This window comes from Sapajus apella, unplaced genomic scaffold, assembly GCF_009761245.1.
Source record: "Sapajus apella isolate SASKATOON/1434 unplaced genomic scaffold, GSC_monkey_1.0 scaffold43, whole genome shotgun sequence".
Taxonomy (NCBI): domain Eukaryota; kingdom Metazoa; phylum Chordata; class Mammalia; order Primates; family Cebidae; genus Sapajus; species Sapajus apella.
Window position 1 is genome coordinate 6,789,431 of NW_022436983.1, and position 21,706 is coordinate 6,811,136.

General features: G+C 50.4%; 1 protein-coding gene and 1 pseudogene across 3 annotated transcripts in view; both read right to left on the minus strand.

Annotated features, from left to right (window-relative positions):
- Positions 1-262: 262 nt before the first annotated feature.
- The window catches only part of DHRS3 (dehydrogenase/reductase 3), a 51,278-nt gene continuing 29,834 nt past the window's right edge, over positions 263-21,706 (minus strand). For all 3 annotated transcript variants that reach the window (XM_032300446.1, XM_032300447.1, XM_032300445.1), the window contains exons 2-6: positions 13,730-13,873; positions 12,525-12,644; positions 11,948-12,186; positions 5,441-5,566; positions 263-775 (exon numbers count right to left, since the gene is read on the minus strand). In XM_032300446.1, the coding sequence (XP_032156337.1) occupies positions 691-775; positions 5,441-5,566; positions 11,948-12,186; positions 12,525-12,644; positions 13,730-13,873 (714 nt within the window). In that variant the 3' untranslated portion in view covers positions 263-690. The remainder of the gene's footprint in view (positions 776-5,440; positions 5,567-11,947; positions 12,187-12,524; positions 12,645-13,729; positions 13,874-21,706) is intronic.
- LOC116566666 lies at positions 2,260-2,360 on the minus strand (annotated as a pseudogene).

Here is a 21,706-nt window from a genome sequence, read left to right on the forward strand (position 1 = left end):
GGTTCATAAAGGTCACACCAGGGAGACAAAGCGGCCTCAACCCATGGCTACTGGGAGGAGCCTGGCAGAGCCGGCACGGAAGCCTGTACCTCCCTCTGCCCCTAGGCCTGGGCTCCACTTTCTCTCCTGATTTCTGCCCCTTCTCTCCGCCCTTGGCAGCTGGGGACCCCGAACAGACCAATTCTCTCTCAAAGGATGGGGTTTTGTGGTTGGGACTAGCTCCCTCCCAACTGATCACCAAAGATTTGAACAAAGAAACTCCCAAAAGCCATCTCTCTTTATTTTTCATTCCTGCCGTTCAACCAGTTTGCACAAGCCGAGGATGAGTGGGTTTTGGAACGGGAGGCAGAGCATCTGGGGACAGACCCTCCTGGAAATGGTCTATGCACACTGCTGAGGCTGGTTAGACTTGAGAAGCAATTGAACAATAAACTCTACAGAACTGGAAATGTACAAAAGTGTCGAGGTGGCTGCTGGCTGGTTTCCTGCCTCCCCGTGGGGGTCAGTTACACCCATCAGTCCTGTGCAAAGGTCCTGGGACTGGCCCGGGGGCAGTTGGCTTCTTTGTTGGGGACAGGAGCTGTCCTGCTCACCCAGCAGAAGTGTGCCAATGGACAGGCGCTTGGGTATGTGCCCAGGTGCCGTGGCCCCCAAACGCCGTGGCTCCTTGAGCATGTCTTCATCCTGCCTCTATGTCCGCCCTTTGAAAGTGTTCATGCAGGTGTAGGTTCCTGAGAATTTGTGGATCTCCTCGAGTGCAGCCTGCGGGAGTATGCTGGGGGAGTGGGAGGAAGAAAAGAAGATGTCAGCACAGCGGGATCCAGGGGCTGGGTCGCTGGCGGCCATGTGAGACAGGGCAGCACAGGGCTGTTTCTGAGAAGTGCTCCCCATCCCTCCAAGCCACACACCAGTTTCTCCCCAAACTCCCACCCTCTCCAGGGAAGAGCTTTCACATAAGTGGATAAGCAGCTGTTAAAAAGGCAGGGGAGACTGGGCGCAGTGGCTCATGTCTATAATCCAAGCTCTTTGGGAGGCTGAGGTGGGCAGATCACTTGAGCCCAGGAATTCAACACCAGCCTGGGCAACATGGTGAAACCCCGTCTCTACAAAAAATATAAAAATTAGCCAGGCATGGTGGCATGTGCCTATAGTCCTAGCTACTGGGGAGGCTGAGGTTCGAGGATGGCTTGAACCCAAGAGGTAGAGGTTGCAGCGAGCTGAGATCACACCTCCGCATTTCAGCCTGGGTGACAGAGCCAGATCCTGTCTCGAAAATTGTTTATAAAAAAGGCCAGATGTGGTGGCTCATGCCTGTAATCCCAGCACTTTGGGAGGCCAAGGTGAGTGGATCACCTCAGGAGTTCGAGACCAGCCTAGCCAACATGGCGAAACTCAATCTACTAAGTACAAAAATTAGCCGGGTATGGTGGTGGGCACCTATAATCCCAGCTACTCGGGAGACTGAGGCAGAATTGCTTGACTTGGGAGGTGGAGGATGCAGGGAGCCGAGATCACGCTATTGCATTCCAGCCTGGGTGACAAGAGTGAAACTCTGTCTCGGAAAAAAAAAATTCTTTTTAAAATATATTTTTTAAAAAGGCAGAGGGTGGGTGGTCAGAGCAAATTTTTTTTTTTTAATTTAAATTTTTAATTTTTTTTCCCAGATCCTGAAACAGAGCTCTTTTTTTAAAAAAAATTTTTTTGTGGGTACATAGTAGGTATCTAGATTCATGGGGTACATGAAATACTTTGATACAGGCATGCAAATGTATAATAATCACATCGGGGTAAATGGAGTATCCATCACCTCAAGCATTTATCTGTCATGTTACAAACAATCCAATTATACTCTTTTAGTTATTTATATTTTTCTTATTTTTTTTTTTGAGACAGGTCACCCAGGCTGAAATGCAATGGTGTGATCTTGGCTCACTGCAGCCTCTGCCTCCTGGGTTCAAGTGATTCTCCTGCCTCAGCTTCCCAAGTAGCTGGGATTACAGGCACCTGTCACCATGCCTGGCTAATTTTTATATTTTTAGTAGAGACGGGATTTCACCATGTTGGCCAGGCTGGCCTTGAACTCCTGACCTCGGGTGATCTGCCTGCCCCGGCCTCCCAAAGTGCTAGGATTATAGGTATAGCCACCGTGCCTGGCCATTTTAGTTATTTTTAAATGTACAGTTAGATTAATATTAAGTATAGTCACCTGTTGTGGTATCAAAGATTTGTTCTTATTCAGTCTATTTTTTGTACCCATTAAAAAAAGGATAGTTAGATGCCACTAAGTAGGTGGCAATGCCTTAACCTGTGTGTGGTCCTTGTCAGGGGGAGTGCTGACCTTCTGTCCTTTCATACAACACACACTTTCAAAACCAAGCTCTTGGCCAGGCGTGGTGGCTCATGCTGTAATCCCAGCACTTTGGGAGGCTGAGGCGGGTGGATCACAAGGTCAAGAGATCGAGACCATCCTGGTCAACATGGTGAAACCCCGTCTCTACTAAAACCACAAAAAATTAGCTGGGCATGGTGGCGCGTGCCTGTAATCCCAGCTACTCGGGAGGCTGAGGCAGGAGAATTGCCTGAACCCAGGAGGCGGAGGTTGCGGTGAGCCAAGATCGCGCCATTGCGCTCCAGCCTGGGTAACAAGAGCGAAACTCTGTCTCAAAAAAAAAACAAAAAACCAAAAAAAAAAACAAAAAACTAAAAACCAAGCTCTTGGCCAGGCGCGGTGGCTCATGCCTGTAATCCCAGCACTTTGGGAGGCTGAGATGGGTGGATCATGAGGTCAGGAGTTCCAGACCAGCCTGGCCAATATGGTGAAACCCCATCTCTACTAAAATACAAACCAAGCTCTTAGCATCTTGGTGCTCACAGGCAGCTCAGAGATCCATCAATCCCAACTGCCAGATTCCACAAAGGTTACAGTGTGGATCTGAGGAATCAGGTACGATTTGGGTGTCACATCCTCCAGGGAAATGTCCTGGGCTCACCCTCAGGCTTCTCCTCGTGGAACCCAGAGCCCTGGCACTTCCCCAGCAAGCCCTGGTGTAGTCCTCGCCTATTTACTTGTCAAGCCTGTGGGGGCCTTCGTGGCGGGTAGTTCATCTCTGATCCCTAGCCCCTTGCATGGGCCGGCACAGAGAGGGCCCTATGCTGTTTGGTGAATCAAACTGAAGGCCCACTCAGTATAAGATGAAAAAGGTTCACTTCTAGCTGGAGCAATCTGGAAGGCTTCCTGGGGGTGGTGAGGAGGGATGCAGTTTGGAGAATGGGAAGGGGGTGGCTCCTGCTTCCTGTTGAAAAGTAGTTTAGGCTGGAAAATGAAGGCTGAGGGCTCCTGTGGAGAGTGCTGAGATGTTCTAGACCAACTTTTCTCTAGAAAGTTCTGGAAGGCTGCTAAGAAGCTCCCTTGAGGTGGAGGGTGGCAGCCTGGCCTTGGTGATGACCTGGGCCCCTGATCACCTATGGGCTCCTAGAGATGGCCGAGGAGTGTCTCAGATCTGAGGTCAGGATAGACTGAGGGAGGCCAGAGAGTGGCCTGGATGCCGCTGGGCGCCCCCGTCCCTGTGCTGCTGAAAGGGCTTTGAGTTTGGGGAGGATGGCGATTGGCCTTTCTCCTCGGTTTCGAGGTGTCTGTGCCCTGCGTGTGTTGGGGCAGCCCCTCAGCTGGGGCTTACCATGTCCCGGCAGCCAGGGCAGAAGCTGGCTTTCCTGGGAGTGCGTGTCGCACGAAAGCAGGAGCCAGCCTGGCACTTGGGGGCTTCCCTTCCTGAAAAGTCCTTCCAGGTCAGAGGGGCTCAGTCAGGTGGGGGTTGGGAGCCAGAGCCCCAGGGGAGCCAAGAACCCATGGTCACTTGTGGCTCCAGGGACGAGGCTCTCCTGCTGTACTCCTGAGAAAACTGAGTGTGGGACTGAGATGGAAAGGGTTTGCTGCACAAAGTCTGGAAAGTTCTAGGGGAATAGGATGCCAGGCAAATTCTGGAGGAGGAGTTGCTCCTTTACGAAGCCTACCTCCCCAGTGTGCTGTGCCCTGCTGCGTCCCACCTGACTGGCACTATGACGCTTCTGTGAATTCTGAGCCCTTGGCATCGAGATCTCGTGTTTCCTGTAACAGTAAACTCCCTGAGGGCAGGGGCTATGTCCAATAGGCTCTAGAACAGTGGTTCTCAAAGTGAGGTCCAGGAACCCTTGGGGGTACCCGGGATCTCTTCAGGGGTCTCTGAGGTCAAATTGTCTTTATAATAATCCTAAGATGTTGTTTGCCTTTTTCACTTTCATTCTCAGTGAATGGCAGAATTTTCTGGAGGCTACGTGACACAAGATATCACAACGAATTGAAATCAGAAGTACATGTAAGAATCCAGTTGTCCTCAATTAGACCAAGCAAAGAGATTTGGAAAAATGTAAAACAATGCCACTCCTGACTATATTTCTTTTGATAAAAATATATTTATATTAATGTGATGGGTTTGTCATGGCTATTTATAAATGAATAAATATTATAAATACATGTATACATCTTATAACATTTTTCTGGCTTTTCATTTCTTTTTTTCTTTTTCTAATTTTGAGATGTTGTTTTGCCCTTGTCGCCCAGGCTGGAGTGCAATGGCAAGATCTCGGCTCACTGCAACTTCCGCCTCCTGGGTTCAAGCCATTCTCCTTTCTCAGCCTCCCAAGTAGCTGGGATTACAGGTGTGTGCCACCATGCCCGGCTAATTTTTGTTAGTGGAGACAGGGTTTCACCATGTTAGCCAGGATGGTCTCCCTGCTGACTCCGTGATCTGCCCCCCTTGGCCTCCCAAAGTGCCGGGATTACAGGCATGAGCCACCATGGCTGGCAACTTCTAATACAGGTTACAATAATTGCAGATACCCACAATTTCTAATACAGTAAATAGTGAAGATACAACTCACATTGACAAAAGCTCTTTGGGTTCCTCCATACTTTTTTTTTTTTTTTGAGACAGAGTCTCACTCCATTACCAGGCGCCAGGCTGGAGTGCAGTGGCGCGACCTTGGCTCACTGCAACCTCCGCCTCCTGGGTTCAATCAATTCTCCTGCCTCAGCCTCCCGAGTAGCCGGGACTACAGGTGTGCGCCACCATGCCCAGCTAATTTTTTGGTATTTTTATTAGAGACAGGGTTTCACCATGTTGGCCAGGATGGTCTCGATCTCTTGACCTCATGATCCACCTGCCTCGACCTCCCAAAGTGCTGGGATTACAGGCTTGAGCCATGGCGCCCGGCCTCCTCCACACTTTTTAAAACTCACAGGGGCCCTGTAACTAACAGGTTTGAGAACTGCTGCCTCAGGTAAGCACAGCACATCAACAGCAGATGTGCCGCCGCTCCTCATGCTCATGCCCGCAGCAGACATGACTAATTGATCACATGCATACTTTCCTCTGACCCAGAGCATTCGCTCCCAGCCCCATACCTTTTCAAGATAATGAGGGCATGCATCGTCCACGGGAGGAGGAGGAGGGCCTGGTTGAGCTGCACGGCTTCCACTGTCCTCCGGGCCACCGTCTCCGGTTTCAGCGGGGGAAAGAGGTTGGGAAACCTGAACACAGGAAGAGACATAGTGGGTTTCTTCTGGAGAGGCATGTGCTTATCTGGAAGCTTCTATGAGTTTGACATGTCTGGGCACCCTTTGACCTTTCCTATCTGAGAGACTCAAGGCCTGCTTGGAATACTCCCTCTACCCCACACTCATCAGGAGTGCCACATTCCCTCACTTCTCCAGGCGCCCAGGAATCTCTTCTTGAGTCAAGGACTTCTAGCCCACCTACTGGGGACCCATTCTCCCAAGCCCTCCAAGGGTTCTCAGCGCCCTAGGGCTTGGCCTCTCCACGGCCCTGTGCAATCCGGGCCCGTCCTGTTCTTCTGATTCCTCTTCCCTGCACTCTGCTCCTTCAGGACCAGTCTTTCTCTGTTCTTTTTTTTTTTTTTGAGATGGAGTCTCACTCTGTCACCCAGGCTGGAGTACAGTGGTGCCATCTCGGGTCACTGCAACCTCCACCTCCTGGGTTCAAGCGATTCTCCTGCCTCAGCCTCCTGAGTAGCTGGGATTACAGGTATATACCACCATGCCTGGCTAATTTTGTATATTTTGTAGAGACAGGGTTTCACCATGTTGGTCAGGCTGGTCTTGAACTCCTGACCTTGTGATTCACCCGCCTTGGCCTCCCAAAGTGCTGGGATTACACATGTGAGCCACCACCCATCTCTATTCTTGTCACATCACACTCTTGGGTCAGGGCTTTTTGCCAGCTCTCGACGGTCTGGCTTTCTCCTCCCAGCTCCTCCTCTGGGAGGCATCTCAGGCCAGTCCACCCAAAGTGACCTCTGCTTTCGTCCCCTGCTAATTTCCTTGATCACGTTCACCCCACCTAAGAAGGCCTTGCTTGTTGGGTTGTTTTCTTGTCAGTGGCCTGTCTCCCCCATCAGACTACGAGTTCCCTGAGGGTGAAGGCCTGGCCGGTCCTGCTCCCTGTTGCATCTCCAGCATCTAGCACAGCATCTGATACATAGTAGGTGCTCAATAAATACTTCACGGACTGAACACACTGACGACTTGCTGCTTTCCAAATGTGTCCTGCTCATTTTGTCTGGAGGCAGGGGCTCGGCTAGCAACGTCTTCGGCTCAGTTTGTGGTTCACTAACTCATTGATTGACTCATTCATTCATTCAAACATTTGCATAGTGCTTTCCATGAGATTTAAAAATGAATGAATGAATGATTGCATAAGCAAACATCAGGGGCTTCTCATGACTATTTAGAAGCATGTGACCCTAGACCCAAACCCTGATGATGTTCCCTCAGTGCCAGATTCAGGCGCAGATTATCCTCCCAATTTACAGATAAGGAAACTGAGGTTTTATTGAGTCAGAGGGACACCCAAGGATTCAAACCAGTCCAATGCTCTGTCCCCTTTGCTCACTGTTCTTCCTGCCCCTTCTGGGTCTATAGGTGCAGGGCTTATGTTGCTGGCTCTGACCCAATCGCACAAAGAGCTTGTGATCCACTGTGGCACCAGAAAGATTAAGGTGATGAATCACCCAGGTTTGATGTCATTCCTGAGCAACAGGGAGCCCCTGGACTCCCAGCATGGTCTTGGCCTCAGAGGACACATGGATCTCACCCCCTGCCCTATAATTCCTTTGTCATCATGATGGTGATTCTTTTTTTTATTTTTACTTTTGAGTCTTGAGTCTCACTTTGTTGCCCAGGCTGGCGTGCAGTGACATGATCACGGTTCACTGCAGCCTCGACCTCCCTGGGCTCAAGTGATCCCCCCACCTCAGCCATCCGAGTAGCTGGGACTACAGGTGCACACACCATGCCTAGCTAATTTGTATCTGTTTTATAGGGCCGGGTTTTGTCATGTTGTCCAAGCTGGCAACTCCTGGGCTGAAGTGATTCACCTGCCTCAGCCTCTCAAAGCACTGGAATTACTGGTGTGAACCTGGCTACTGTGGCTGGCCCCAGTGGTGATTCTGAGAGGCCCAGAGCCCTGCAGTCAAGAGGAGCTGGCCTCTGTGGTTCTGCAGAGAGAAGCGTGCTGAGACAGCTCACCGATACTGGAGTCCCACAGGTCTCATGGGCAGTCTGGATTGTCTGGCTTCCACCTGTGGCCTGTCCGGTCTCTTGGGAAAGGGAAGGCAGGATGGACAGACCAAAGTCCATGGGCTTGAGGGAGATCCTTCTTGGTAAGACCCCCGCCAGGGAAGCCGACAGAGGAGGCCTCCAGCACGTGTGCGCATAGGATTTTCTCCTTCCTGTCCACACGGAACTGGCAGAGCTATTAACTACCATGGAAGCAGTGCAAAGTCCTGGAAGAAGCATGCTCAGTTAGCCAGTTTCGAGCTGTGCGGACTTGGACAGGTAACTTTGCTTCTCTGAGCCTCAGTTCCCTCATCTGTAAAATGGGAATAAAAGCTTTCTTGCAGGGTTGCTGTGTGGGCCAAATACAGCAGCCACTGTAAAGTGTCTAGTGGCTCCAGACAGGTCTATGGCTGGAACATAGAAGACGCTCAATTGGCCAGTCACGGTGGCTCACGTCTGTAAACACAGCGCTTTGTGAGGCTGAGGTGTGTGGATCACTTGAGGCCAGGAGTTCGAGACCAGCCTGGGCAACACGGCAAAACACCGTCTCTACTAAAAATACAAAAATTAACCGGGCATGGTGTAATCCCAGCTACTTGGATCGCAGGCAGGAGAACTGCTTGAACCTGGGAGGCGAAGGTTGCAATGAGCCGAGATCACGCCACTATACTCCAGCCTGGGTGACAGATCAAGACTTCATTTCAAAAAAAGAAAAAAAAAAAGAGGCTAAATAAATAGCAATTTATAAACAACAACATCCACTGATGCAGACAGTCTTGCTAAGAAACTCATCCATTTTGTCCTGAGCATGTCTTCACATTTAACCCATTTAACCCTGGGAAGCTGCCAAGCGTGGCTGTGGGAGGAAACCAGTGCTTTTATTCACGTTTTGTTCTTTTAGGAAATGGGAGTTGGTACCATCTTCCTTCTACTACTCTTCTGGTCAAGCCCTCGGGGCTCCCTGGCACAACCACAGGTAGCTAATATCACAGGCAGCTAATAAATATTCACCAAGTGCTTGCCACTGGCCAGGCACGGCCAGATGATTCACACACAGGCGCTCACCTAACCCATGAAAAGGGGACACTGTTGTTATTATTATTATTGTTATTATTGTTTGAAGATATGTCTTGCTCTGTCACCCAGGCTGGAGTACAATGGCACAATCTCGGCTCACTGCAACCTCCACTTCCTGGGTTCAAGCGATTCTCCTGCCTCAGCCTCCCGAGTAGCTGGGATTACAGGTACGTGCCATCATGCCTGGCTAATTTTTGTATTTTTAGTAGAGATAGGGTTTCACCATGTTGGCCAGGCTGGTCTTCAATTCTCGACCTCAGGTGATCTACCCACCTTGGCCTCCCAAAGTGCTGGGATTACAGGTGTGAGCCACCATGCCCGGCCAGGGATACTATTATCATGAATCCCCTTTTAGAGGTAAGGAAACTGAAGCAGAGAAAAGTCAAGTAACTTGCCCAAGGTTACGCAGAGCTGGGATTTGACCCCAAGCAGTTTGGGTTCACATTCTGAAAAACTGTCGTGGGAAAACCTTGAGTTTCCTTCTTAAAGTTGCAGGGAGGAAACTACGCTAGAGGGTGAAATAGACACACAAACTCGATGTCCGCAATGCCCTGCTCTTTCCTCTGCTCAGGACACCCGGTTAAAACTGCAGATTGCCACTGATGCACTTCTGTCCAGTACACATTGATTGAGAACCTTCTGTATACTCAGATGAAAAGACACCAAACCAAGACCCATGGGGCAAAATGCCCACAGGAAACATTAATAGCTATTAGTCTAGCCTCCTTGAAATTCAGAATTTATGACAATTTGCACGCCAGCCAGGTGGTCTGCTAGGAAAATTAATGACATGCATTTATGAAAATGTTTATTGTTAGTAAAAAATAATGAGCAGCAGCTCCTTTTTTTTTTTTTTTTTGAGACAGAATCTCACCCTTTCACCCAGGCTGGAGTATAGAGGGGTGATCTCGGCTCACTGCAACCTTCGCCTCCCAGGTTCAAGCGATTCTTCTGCCTCAGCCTCCCGAGTAGCTGGGATTATAGGTATGTGCGCCACCACGCCTGGCTAATTTTTTGTATCTTTAGTAGAGATGGGGTTTCACCATGTTGGCCAGGCTGGTCTCGAATATCTGACCTCAGGTGATCCACCTACCTCGACCTCCCAAAGTGCTGGGATTGCAGGTGTGAGCCACCATGCCCGGCCAGCGGCTCCTTATGGCGCATCTAGTATCTGGGTGTTGCAGATGTGTTACAGTATTATTTCTAATTTCCTGGGCTCAAGTAGTCCTCCTGCCTCAGCCTCCCTAAGTGCTGGGATTACAGTCATGAGCCACCAAGCCCGGTATTTCTGATTCTTGACAACCAACATTGCACTGCCCCTATTAGTAGTAACTAAGGCGTAATGAGTGACTCCCACGTGGCATGCCCTACGCAAAATAGCCTCATTGAATTCTCATGATGACCCTTCCACATCATCCTCATTTGTGGAAGCAGCTTGAGTATATAATTCAGAAGGTGAAGCATTGTACACTGGACTGCAAAAAACCAGGGAGAATAGTATTTGAGTAATTCCCGTTTTTCATTCATTGATGACCTCATGCCCCTACGTGACTGCACCTCATTATAGCACCATTTATTGGGCACTTAATGTGTACCACATATAGTGTTCCCTGCCAGATTCCACATTGTCCTCACCGCAGAACCTATGATGGAGACATTAACTTCTTACAGATCAGCCAGAGCAGTAACGGATGGACCTAATGTCATAGAGTACATCACAACTATGAGAGGGTCACCACCCCAGGTGGCATGAGCTCTAGACCAGTGGTCCCTATTCTCCTTGACTTAATTGGTCTGGAGGAAGAGTGGCTGGACCTCCCTAGTGCTTATTTTAAATTGAGCTATGGCCAGGCACCATGGCTAATGTCTGTAATCTTAGCATTTTGGGAAGCCAAGGCAGGTGGATCAACTGAGGTTGGAAGTTTGAGACCAGCCTGGCCAACATAGTAAATCCCCGTCTCTATTAAAAATACAAAAATTAGCTGAGTGTGAGTGTACGCCTGTAGTCCCAGCTACTCGGGAGACTGAGGCAGGAGAATCACTTGAATCTAGAAGGTGGAGGTTGTAGTGAGCCGAGATCGTGCCACTGCACTCCAGCTTGGGTAACAGAGACTCCATCTCAAAAAATAAAATAAAATAAATAAATTGAGCTATAATTTGCATACAACAAAAGGTATAAATCTTAAGCAGACAGTTTGACTATCTTTCACCTATTTAATGACTGCCACCATCAAGAAGGGAGGACATTTCTGAAAGCCTTATGGTTCCCTTGGCCTCCCTTCCAGGTCATACTCCCAGCCCTCCACAGGCAGCCACAGATCTGATTTCCATCACCCTAGCCCCGTTTTGCCCGTTTTGGAACTCCTTATAGGTGGAACCAGGCAGAACCAGGCAGAACCAGACACTCCCCTATGTCTCCAGCTCCCTTTGCCCCACACGATGCTGTGGAGGTTTATCTGCTTCTTTTGACCTTTGAGCACACTCCCTTGCATGCCGGTAGCTCTGGTAGTTTCCTGCAAGCTCCCTTAGCAGCCCCACTGTGGCATCACTGCTTTGCAGACAGAGAACCAGGTAGGACAGCGTCAAGCAGAGGGTAGAGGCTCCTCAGTGACTTTTTTTTTTTTTTTGAGACAGAGTCTCGCTCTGTTGCCCAGGTTAGAGTACAGTAGTGCGATCTCAGCTCACGACAACCTCCTCCTCCCAGGTTCAAGCAATTCTCTGCCTCAGCCTCCCAAGTAGCTAAGATTACAGGCACCCACCACCATGCCTGGCTAATTTTTTTGTATTTTTAGTAGAGACAGGGTTTTACCAGGGTGGTCTTGAACTCCCGATTTTTTGATCCACCTACCTTGGCCTCCTAAAGTGCTGGGATTACAAGCATGAGCCACCTCACCCGGCCAACTTTTTTTTTTTTTTTTTTTTTTGAGACAGAGTCTCACTCTGTCACCCAGGCTGGAATGCAGTCACACAATCACAGCTCCCTTGCAGACTCAACTCCCTGGGCCTAAGCAACGGATCCTCCCACCTCAGCCTCTTGAGTAGCTGGAACTACAGGTGTGCACCACCATGCCCAGCTAATTTTTTATTTTTTGTAGACAGGGTTTCTCCATGTTGCCCAGGCTGGTCTCAAACTGCCTTGGCCTCCCAAAGTGCTAGGATTACAAGCTTGAGCCACTGCACCCAGCCTGATTTTTATATCAGAGCTCTTTCTGCAGTTGGCTGACTGAATGTCCCGAGGTGGGTCCCCCACTCACTGACCTGACCCTCATGCCCTGAAACATCTCGGTGCTGGTGTGGAAGGGCAGCACCGTGGTGGCACTGACGCCCGGACAGTCCAGCAGCCCCAGGGTCAGGCTCTCCATGAAGGCGAAGGCTGACGCTTTGGATGTGCAGTAGTCGATGGCGCCGGGGATGGCAGACAGAGCCAGCACGGAGTTGAGGCACACGATGTGGCCGTTCTGCAGCTCCAGCATTCGCGGCAGGAACGCCTTGGTGGTCTGAGGGCGGATGGGGTGTCAGTGTGGAGCAGCCACGGCTCTGACAACCCCTCCACCCTTCTCTCGGGGAGAACAGCCTGCCCGCCCTGGACACTCATGATGCTCTAGTGCCCGAGCCTTCCTGCGAGGGAGAGGGCTAAGGGCTCCTTGCCCCAGGACACTGAGCACATGTCACAAAGCCTGATGTGTCCTGGGGCTGGTCATTCCTTCTGTCCAGCCACCTTGTTTGTGGACATCCCTGCTGGTCTGAGCCCAAGCCCTGGCAAGGGTCCTCTCCCCTCCACCCTGCCCGGGGTCCCTGTATGCCCGGGGCTGGCTCTGGCCCAGGATATCCTTACCCAGAACTGGCCCAGGGTGTTGATGTGCTGGGACTTGAGGAGGGCATCGTCGTCACTGTCCATCAGGCTCTTCCCATGGACCACGGCAGCATTGTTCACCAGGATGGTGATGTCACCCACCTGCAGGTGAGAGGGGGCCATGGGGCCATGAGCAGAGCCAGCCCCAGACCAACAATACGTGTTTTCTGTTGTTTGTTTTTGAGATGGAGGCTCACTCTGTCATCCAGGCTGGAGTGCAGCGGTGCAATCTCGGCTCACCGCCGCCTCCGCCTCCTGGGTTCAAGTGATTCTTGTGTCTCTGCCTCCCGAGTAGCCAGGATTACAGGCTCCTGCCACCATGCCCGACTAATTTTTATATTTTTAGTAGAGATAGGGTTTCACCATGTTAGCCAGGCTGGTCTTGGTCTTCTGACCTCAAGTGATCCACCCACCTCAGTCTCCCAAAATGCTGGGATTACAGGTGCGAGTCACCGCACCTGGCCGAATATACTTTTTAAAAGGGATACAAGCTACTCCTAAGTGAACGAGTAATTTCTGAGTTAATTTATGATCAATCAACTGATGTGTTATTTACAAGCTTTTCTTTATTCCTTCCTGCAGGCTACTTTCTGCCAGCCCAGTTCCAGTCAAATTGCACACATAGCCCCAGCAGCCACAGGGCCTGGGGAAGAGAACTGCCTCTCTGAGCACCAGTCCTGGTTTGTGGGTGAGGCTAATGCCCCACCAGGACTGTTCTGAGGAGCAGAATAATTTATGGCACACACTGTACCTGGCACACAGCATATTTGTAATAAAGGAGGTTACCGCGACATAAAAACAGTGAACATTACCACGTGCCAGACACTCAGGGTGGGTTTCCCTCTCTTGGAGTTCACTGATATATTTAGTCCAAACAGATGACTGGAGTCAGGAGAAGGATTTTCTCAGAGGCCAATGGGACATGTGCACCGCCACGGTCCTGGAGTGAAACCCACGTGGTCTACATTTCCAGGGAAGCAACAGCGGATGGCTCCTGTTACGTAATCAACCCTAATCCCTGCCTACATCACTGGGGCCAGCTTCATGGGAGAGTCCCCAAAGGTGCCCCAGACAAAGCCACTCTGCCATAAGCAGAGTTCCCTTCCAGGCCACATGAGAATGTTCTCTCTGGCCAGAATCTGCCTGTGGTCAACTGTGCGAGGAACAGACCCTCCTGGGCTACGGACCTTCTCCCGGACAGCCTTGGCGGTCTGGTACACCTCCTCCCGGTTGCCCACGTCGCAGATGAAGTAGTGGCACTCAGTGCCCATCTGCCGAATCTCCTCCGTCGTCTCCTTCAGGCATTTCTCAGTCCGGCCCCAGAGAACAATCTGGAAGAAGAGAAAAACAGCACAGAGCAAATGGTCATGAAGCAAGCCACAGCGATGCAATGATTGCCATCAGAAATTCAGCATCTCGAGTGATTTGTCTTGAAATTACTGACCTCCCTGATTCCACCCAAAGATAAAGAATACAACATAGATTAATAATATAACTTTTTTTTTTTTTTTTTTTTTTTTTAAGCAGGATCTTGTTCTGTTGCCCCGGCTAGAGCGCAGTGGTACAATCATACCTCACTGTAGCCTCAAACTCCTGGGCTCAAGAGATCCTCCCACCTTAGCCTCCCAAGTGGCTGCGACCACAGGTGTGTGCTACCAGACCTGGTTAATTAAAAAAAAATTTTTTTGTAGAGTAGGGGTATTCTTATGTTGCCCAGGCTGGTCTTGAACTCCTGGGTTCAAGCAATCCTCCCACCTCGGCCTCTCAAGTGGTAAGATTACAGGTGTGAGCCACTGCCCCTGGCCAACAGTATAACTTTTTAAAGGGACAATCTATTCTAAAGTGAACCAGTAGTTTCTTTTTTTTTTCTTTCTCCTTTTTTTTTTTTTTAAGATGGAGACATGCTCCGTCACCCAGGCTGGAGTGCAGTGTCGCGATTTTGGTTCAATGCAACCTCCGCTTCCCGGGTTCAAGTGATTCTCCTGCCTCAGCCTCCTGAGTAGCTAGGATTACAGGCAACTGCCACCACGCCTGGCTAATTTTTTTTTATAGTTTTTAGTAGAGACAGGGTTTCACCATCTTGGCCAAACTGGTCTTGAACTCCTGACCTCGTGATCCACTCGCCTCGGCTGTGAACCAGTCATTTCTCAGCCCACTTATGATCAATCAATTGATATGTATTTACAAGTTTTTCTCATATATTCTTTTCCGCAGACTGTCTCCTGCCAGCCCAGTTCGTTTCCTACAAATGCGGAGGCGATAGCAGAGCTCTTTCTGCACAATGTTCCAGAATGCTCTCTGTTAGGGATCAGCTGGCTTCACCAGTTAGGTCTAGAGCCAGGATTATTAACATCAGCTGGCAGCATAGACTGGACTATTCCAGCCTCAAGGCTCACAGGAGCTAAGCCAAGCCTCCCATCTAGCTGCAGTCACACCCCTAAGGAAGTTCTAGAAGGGCCTCGACAAGGCTGCTGCTGAGAAGGAAGCACTGCCTCACCCGGCAGGTAATAAACATGGACTCATGACGCCAGGAGGTGACCTTGGCAGGACCACTGAGGGTTTGGGCAAATTTATGAATGGCTGGCCCATAAAAGGTTCAGAAGAGAATCCTGGCAATTTCTTAACCTTGACCTAATGGAGGACAAGGCACCTCCCCATGATGTGTCTGTGGGGCCAGTGAGGCCTCTGTTGGTAAAAGGGCCTGGAGTGGGATGACAGGGGGACCAAGAGCCCTAGGGAAGAGCCATCTTCACCAGCACAGAGGGAGAAAGGCAGAGGGTTGGACACCACCCAGGGGACAGAAGCAGAGACAAGAAGAGCCAAAAGGCTTCATGGGGATTTGTCTGGTGGGTTTCTGTTTTTGTTTATTTTCTTTTCTCTCTCTCTCTTTTTTTGTTTTTGTTTCTTTTTTTTTTTTTTTTTGAGACAAAGTTTCACTCTTGTTGCCCAGGCTGGAGTGCAATGGTGCGATCTCGGCTCACCGCAACCTCCACTTTCCAGGTTCAAGTGATTCTCCTGCCTCAGCCTCCCGAGTAGCTGGGATCACAGGCATGCACCATCATGCCCAGCCGATTGTTTTGTTTTTTCTTTTGAGATGGAGTCTCATTCTGTCACCAGGCTGGAGTGCAGTAGTGTGATCTCGGCTCGCTGCAACCTCTGACTCTCTGGTTCAAGCAACTCTCCTGCCTCAGCCTCCCAAGTAGCTGGGATTACAGGCACCTGCCACCAAGCCCAGCTAATTTTTGTATTTTTGGTAGAGATAGGGTTTCACCATGTTGGCCAGGATGGTCTCGATATCCTGACTTCCTGATACCCCTACCTCGACCTCCCAAAGTGCTGGGATTACAGGCGTGAGCCACCGCGCCCGGCCTGATTTTGTATTTTTAGTAGAGACAGGGTTTCTCCATTTTGGTCAGGCTGGTCTCAAACTTCCAACCTCAGGCGATCCGCCCACCTTGGCCTCCCAAAGTGCTGGGATTACAGGTGTGAGCCACTTACAGGTGTGAGTACACCTGGGATTACAGGTGTATGCCCGGCCCTCTTTTCTCTTTTTAAGATTATCAATGAAATTCTCCCTTTAAAAAAAAAAAATCAACATGGAAACCTTGACATGTGAAACCAAGAAAAGGAGTAAATGATACGCCTGGCTCCACAATATTTTCTTACTGTAAGGGCTGCTGCTGAGAACAAAATGGCTGCTTTGGGAAGGCAAACATTTTAAACTGGGGTTACAGATGGCGGCTCCAATCACATCAGACCCACGTCCAGCTGATTTCTGTATTTTGCTTTGTTACACAGTATAGAGAAAAGACACATTGATAAGGAGTTGCTAATGGTAAGTTTATCAGCTGCTCTCCTTGAAATCTCAGAACTGTCACTTAAGCAGAGAGGGCAGAAAACAGGCCAACTGGGGGACACTCGGATATTCCGGTGGCCCCCAACGAAATTGATTTTTTAAATTAGAGTTTTAAAAACTTTTAAAATGTTTTACAAAAAAATAAGTGTTCTCTTTTTTTTTTTTTTTTTTGAGAGTCTCACTCTGTTGCCAGGCGCCAAGCTGGAGTGCAGTGGCACAATCTTGGCTCACTGCAACCTCTGCCTCCCAGGTTCAAGCAATTCTCCTGCCTCAGCCTCCCGAGTAGCTGGGATTACAGGCACACACCACCATGCCCAGCTAATTTTTGTATTTTTAGTAGAGACGGGGTTTCACCATATTGGCCAGGATAGTCTCGATCTCTTGACCTCGTGATCCGCCTGCGTTGGCCTTCCAAAGTGCTGGGATTACAGGCGTGAGCCACCGCGCCCGGCCAATAAGTGTTCTCTTAAACCCAGTTTGAAAACCCCAACTTAAGACTAGCCACTGTATTTTAATTAAGGTAAATATAGGAAGGGCTTAACAAATGGGTCCCCTCAATTCCTCCCGATGACCATTCGAGTCCATCAACGGCAGATGGACTGCAATCAAACAGGCTCCAAGGGACCCTTTCTTGTCTGTTGAACTAAACACAGAATGTGCTCCTCCAGGAGAAGCTGGGAGGTTCAGTTCATGGAAAAAAGAAAAGACACACATTTGCTCCAGGAAGGCAATTTTTGGTGCAGGCTCCTCCACTCCACTGGACCACCCCCTTTGCCTTGCAGCCATTGTCATCCAGGTTTTCTTTCTTCCTCCCTTATCACCCCATCTATACAGCCACCCATCCATCTATCTGGCCATCTGTCCACTCTCCCACTCACTGGTCCATCCGTCCACCTACCATCTACCCACCCCAATCATCCATCCATCCATCCATCCATTCATCCATCCATCCATCCATCCGTCCCTCATCTACCCTGCTCCATCCATCCATGTGTCCATCTGTCCACTCACCCACCATACTCCATTCATCCATCCACTCACCTACTTCTCCATCCATCCATGCATCCATCCACTCATCCACCCTACTCCATCCATCCATCCCTCATCTACCCGACTCACTCCATCCATGTGTCCATCCATTCACTCACTTACCCCACTCCATCCATCTATCTACTCACCTACTTCTCTACCCATCCATCCATTTATCCATCCCTCACCTACCCCACTATACCCACTCACCTACCCACCTCCATCCACCCATCCATTCACTACCCCATTCCATTAATCTGTCCACTCACCTATCTCACTCCATCCATCCATCCACCATCCATCCATGCATGCATTCATCCGCTCACCTACCCTACTCCATCTATCCAACCATCCGCTCATCTACCCAACTACATCCATCCACCCACCCACCCAACTCCATCCATCCATCCATCCATCCATCCACCCACCCACCCAACTCCATCCATCCATCCACCCACCCACCCAACTCCATCCATCCATCCATCCACCCACCCACCCACCCACCCCACTCCATGCATCCATCTACCCACTCACCCACCCAACTCCATCCATTCATCTATCCATTCATTCACCCACACACCCACCCACCAGCCCCACTGCACCCATCCATCCATCTGGTTTCTGACTATGTCAGACTGAGGGGGAGGTAATACTTGGTTTCCATTCTTCAATTCTGGTCCCGGCCTAACCCCATCCCACCTCTGGCTCATATGTGTGACAGGACCATGGGGCTTGTGTAGGCCCCTGGGGTCTGGCGAGGCAGGGAGAGGTGCCTCTGGGGGCCCTAGGAATTGCTGGGCAGGTTGACAGAGAGGAAAGCTTAAAGCTGGGGGCTTGCAGGGAGGCATAGGGTTCAGATGTCCGTGGGGACAAGCGGTTACCCCAGTGCTGTCTACTTGGTGGGAAAATGGTCCTGGAGAGGAAGTGGAGCAGAGCTGAGGGAATGAAGAAGGAATGAAGGCTTCCAGGGGCCAGGAAGCCCCCCAGGCAGGGCCCTAAGGTTTGGCTGTTTCCTTTCAAGGGTCTGTTGAGGGTGCCCCAGGTGGACTGGGGGACTGGCCTCGCCTCTCCCTAGCACCATAATAGGTTTACCTTTCTGCCTCCTCACCACCCACCCCTCTGGGCCCCAATTCTAACCTGTTCACCTCCTAGTGCCCAGCACAGCACATTCTGTTTGTTGAATGAATGAACGACAGTTCAGGTACACAGGTGGACGGGGAGGGAGGTGGTTAAACCGTCTCTAAGAGGAGAGACCACCCATCCCCTTGGCTAAGCCATTTAGGGCCCCAGAACCTTCCATTCAGTTCACCTGAGCCAAGAGTCAGGAAGACCTGGGTGCCCCAGAGCATCAGCACTGTCCCGGCCAGGCCTCGGGTGAGGAGCAGCTTCCACAGGGCAAGACTTCCGTCTCACACGGAGGCGAGGCTCCAGCTGCGCACCCTGACCAGCATCTCTGGGCCAGGTTCTGTGTGTTTTTATAAGTGAGTTTCTGTAGTGTGTCTGTGAGTGTGTGTCTGTGACATACACAGACACACACTCTTGCACACAGACACATAGTAGTCTGTAGTGTCTCTGTGAGTGTGTCTGTATGTGTCTATGTGTGTCTATGAGTGTATCTGTGAGTGTCTGTGTCTGTGTGTCTCCGTGTGTCTGTGGGTGTCTCTCTGTGTGAGTGTATGTGTCTCCGTGTATCTATGTGCATCTCTATGTGTGTGTGTCTCTGTGTCTGTGTGTGTCTCTGTGTGTCTGAGTTTGTGTCTCTGTGAGTGTGTCTGTGTGTTTGTGGGTGTCTCTCTGTGTGAGAGTATGTGAAGACGTGTGTCTCTGTGTGTCCGAGTGTGTTTGTGAGGGTGTGTGTGTTTGTGGGTGTCTCTGAGTGTGTCTGTGGGTGTCTCTCTGTGTGAGTATATGTGTCTGTGTGTGTGTCTCTGTGTGTCTGTGTGTCTCTGTGAGTGTGTGTCTCTGTGTGTCTGTGGGTATCTCTCTGTGTATGTGTCTGTGTGCCAGAATGTGTGTGTCTGTGTGTCTATGTGTGTGTCTGTGAGAGTGTGTATCTGTGTCTCTGTGTGTATCTCTGTGAATGTGTCTGTGGGTGTCTCTCTGTGTGGATGTGTGTCTGTGGGTGTCTCTCTGTGTGGATGTGTGCCTCCGTGTGTGTGTCTGTGTGCATCTGTGTCTGTGTGCGAGAGTGTGTATGTGTCTGTGGATGTCTGTGTGTGTCTCTGTGTGTCTGTGGGTGTCTCTCTGTGTGGATGTGTATCTGTGGATGTCTCTCTGTGTGGATGTGTGCCTCCGTGTGTGTGTCTGTGTGCATCTGTGTCTGTGTGCGGGAGTGTGTATGTGTCTGTGGATGTCTGTGTCTCTGTGTGTCTGTGGGTGTCTCTCTGTGTGGATGTGTGTCTGTGGATGTCTCTCTGTGTGGATGTGTGTCTCTGTGTGTGTGTCTGTGTGCGAGAGTGTGTATGTGTCTGTGTGTGTCTCTGTGTGTCTGTGGGTGTCTCTCTGTGTGGATGTGTGTCTGTGGGTGTCTCTCTGTGTGGATGTATGTCTCTGTGTGTGAGAGTGTGTGTCTGAGAAGTGACTGTCTATTCACATCTCCCTTCCCACTGCTGAGTGAGGGAGGGAGTCTGCCAGGTGACCCACAGCTCCCAGTTTCCGCTCGCTCATTACACAGTGCTCTGGGCCCTGCACGTGCTTTCACAGCCATTTGGGGTCTATATCCTGTCTCTTGGAGGACAGGGGCTAAATCTCTCAAATTCAGGATTCCCCTGTGTTTCTACCTAGTGTCCAGCCTGGGCTGTTTTTCTCTGTTTCAAATGCCAAAGCTACTTCTGGACTCCTATTTATCCTGCAAAACCCTGCTTGAATGCTCCCTCAGTTCTGAAGCCTCCCTGGCTGTTCCTTCCAGCCTCCCCACAACAACAACAACGCCACCACTATACAGTAGCTAAATCCGTGGAGCCCTTGCCATGGGCCAGACACTGCGCTGAGTACGTGGATATATTTTCTTCTTTAACCCTCACAACCCCATGAGGGGGTATGTTTACCATCTCCATTTAATAGGTAAGCCTCAGACAGACAGTGACTCACCCAGGGTCACGCAGCTGATAACAGCAGATCAGCCTGACTCAGGATACCCATTCCTCACTGCTAACTCTAGTCTGTGTTCAGCCTCCACTTGTGCACAGATGTGAGCATGCCGACCGATTTGTGAACACCCTGCCTCTCCCACGAGCGTGCAGGGTCCTCCAGGGAATCTTCCTCATCTCATAACCCTCACATTCAGCATGGGCCAGACACAAGAGTAAAAGCTCGGCTAACATCGCCACAAGACAGCGGCCCCAGGAGGCCCCCGATCAGAGGATACCCAAGTGCCTTTCTCTACTCAGCCCTGCCTTCCTAGCCCAGAGGGGTTTGCCCTAATGCTGGACTTGGCTTTCCTTCCTGGGGTTCAGCTGTGAAGCGCGCTCCCATCGGCGACATGAGCCGGGTGGTCTCTGGATGGGTCCCAGGAGGAGCATCTGTTTATAATTGGCAGCCCCGGAAAGACTGGAGCCCCTGGGCAGGTCTCTGACAGGCCAGCTCATGTCCCACGGGCTCCATGTTTTGGAGCTGGGTCGGTGCTGACTTGGCTTCTCAGAGGGAAAGAAAATACCTGCCAGAGACCCCAAACCACAGCAGGCTGGGTGGTGGGGTGGGAAGGTCACAGTGTGGAGGGTGCACCGCTCTGCTCCTGGCCCCTCCAGCAGGAGGCTGTTAATAAAAATCATCCCTGTGGCCAGATGAGCAGTCAAGCAACCACCTAGCCTGTAAAACATTAGGGTTAGAGCGGTGCGCTAAACCACAGGGGAGGAGTGTGAGCGTGGCGTGGGTTACGACAGGAATGTCCCCCTTTTACATCCCTGTCTATTTCCAAAAGGAGAGGCCCTATCTCGAGCAGAGCAGCTTAGAACATGGGCTCTGGAGCCAGACTGCCTGGGTTCAATTCTTTAATCTAACCGTTATGAATTACATGAACTTAACCTCTATGAATTCAGGTTTAAAACACCCCCTTTTTTCTTTTCTTTTTTTTTTTTTTTTTGAGATGGAGCCTCGCTCTGTGGCCTAGGCTGGAATGCAGTGGCGCGATCTCGGCTCACTGCAACCTCTGCTCCCAGGTTCAAGCAATTCTTCTGCCTCAGCCTCTCAAGTAGCTGGGATCACCGGCCTGTGCCACCACGCCCGGCTAATTTTTGTATTTTTAGTGGAGATAGGGTTTCACCATGTTGGCCAGGCTGGT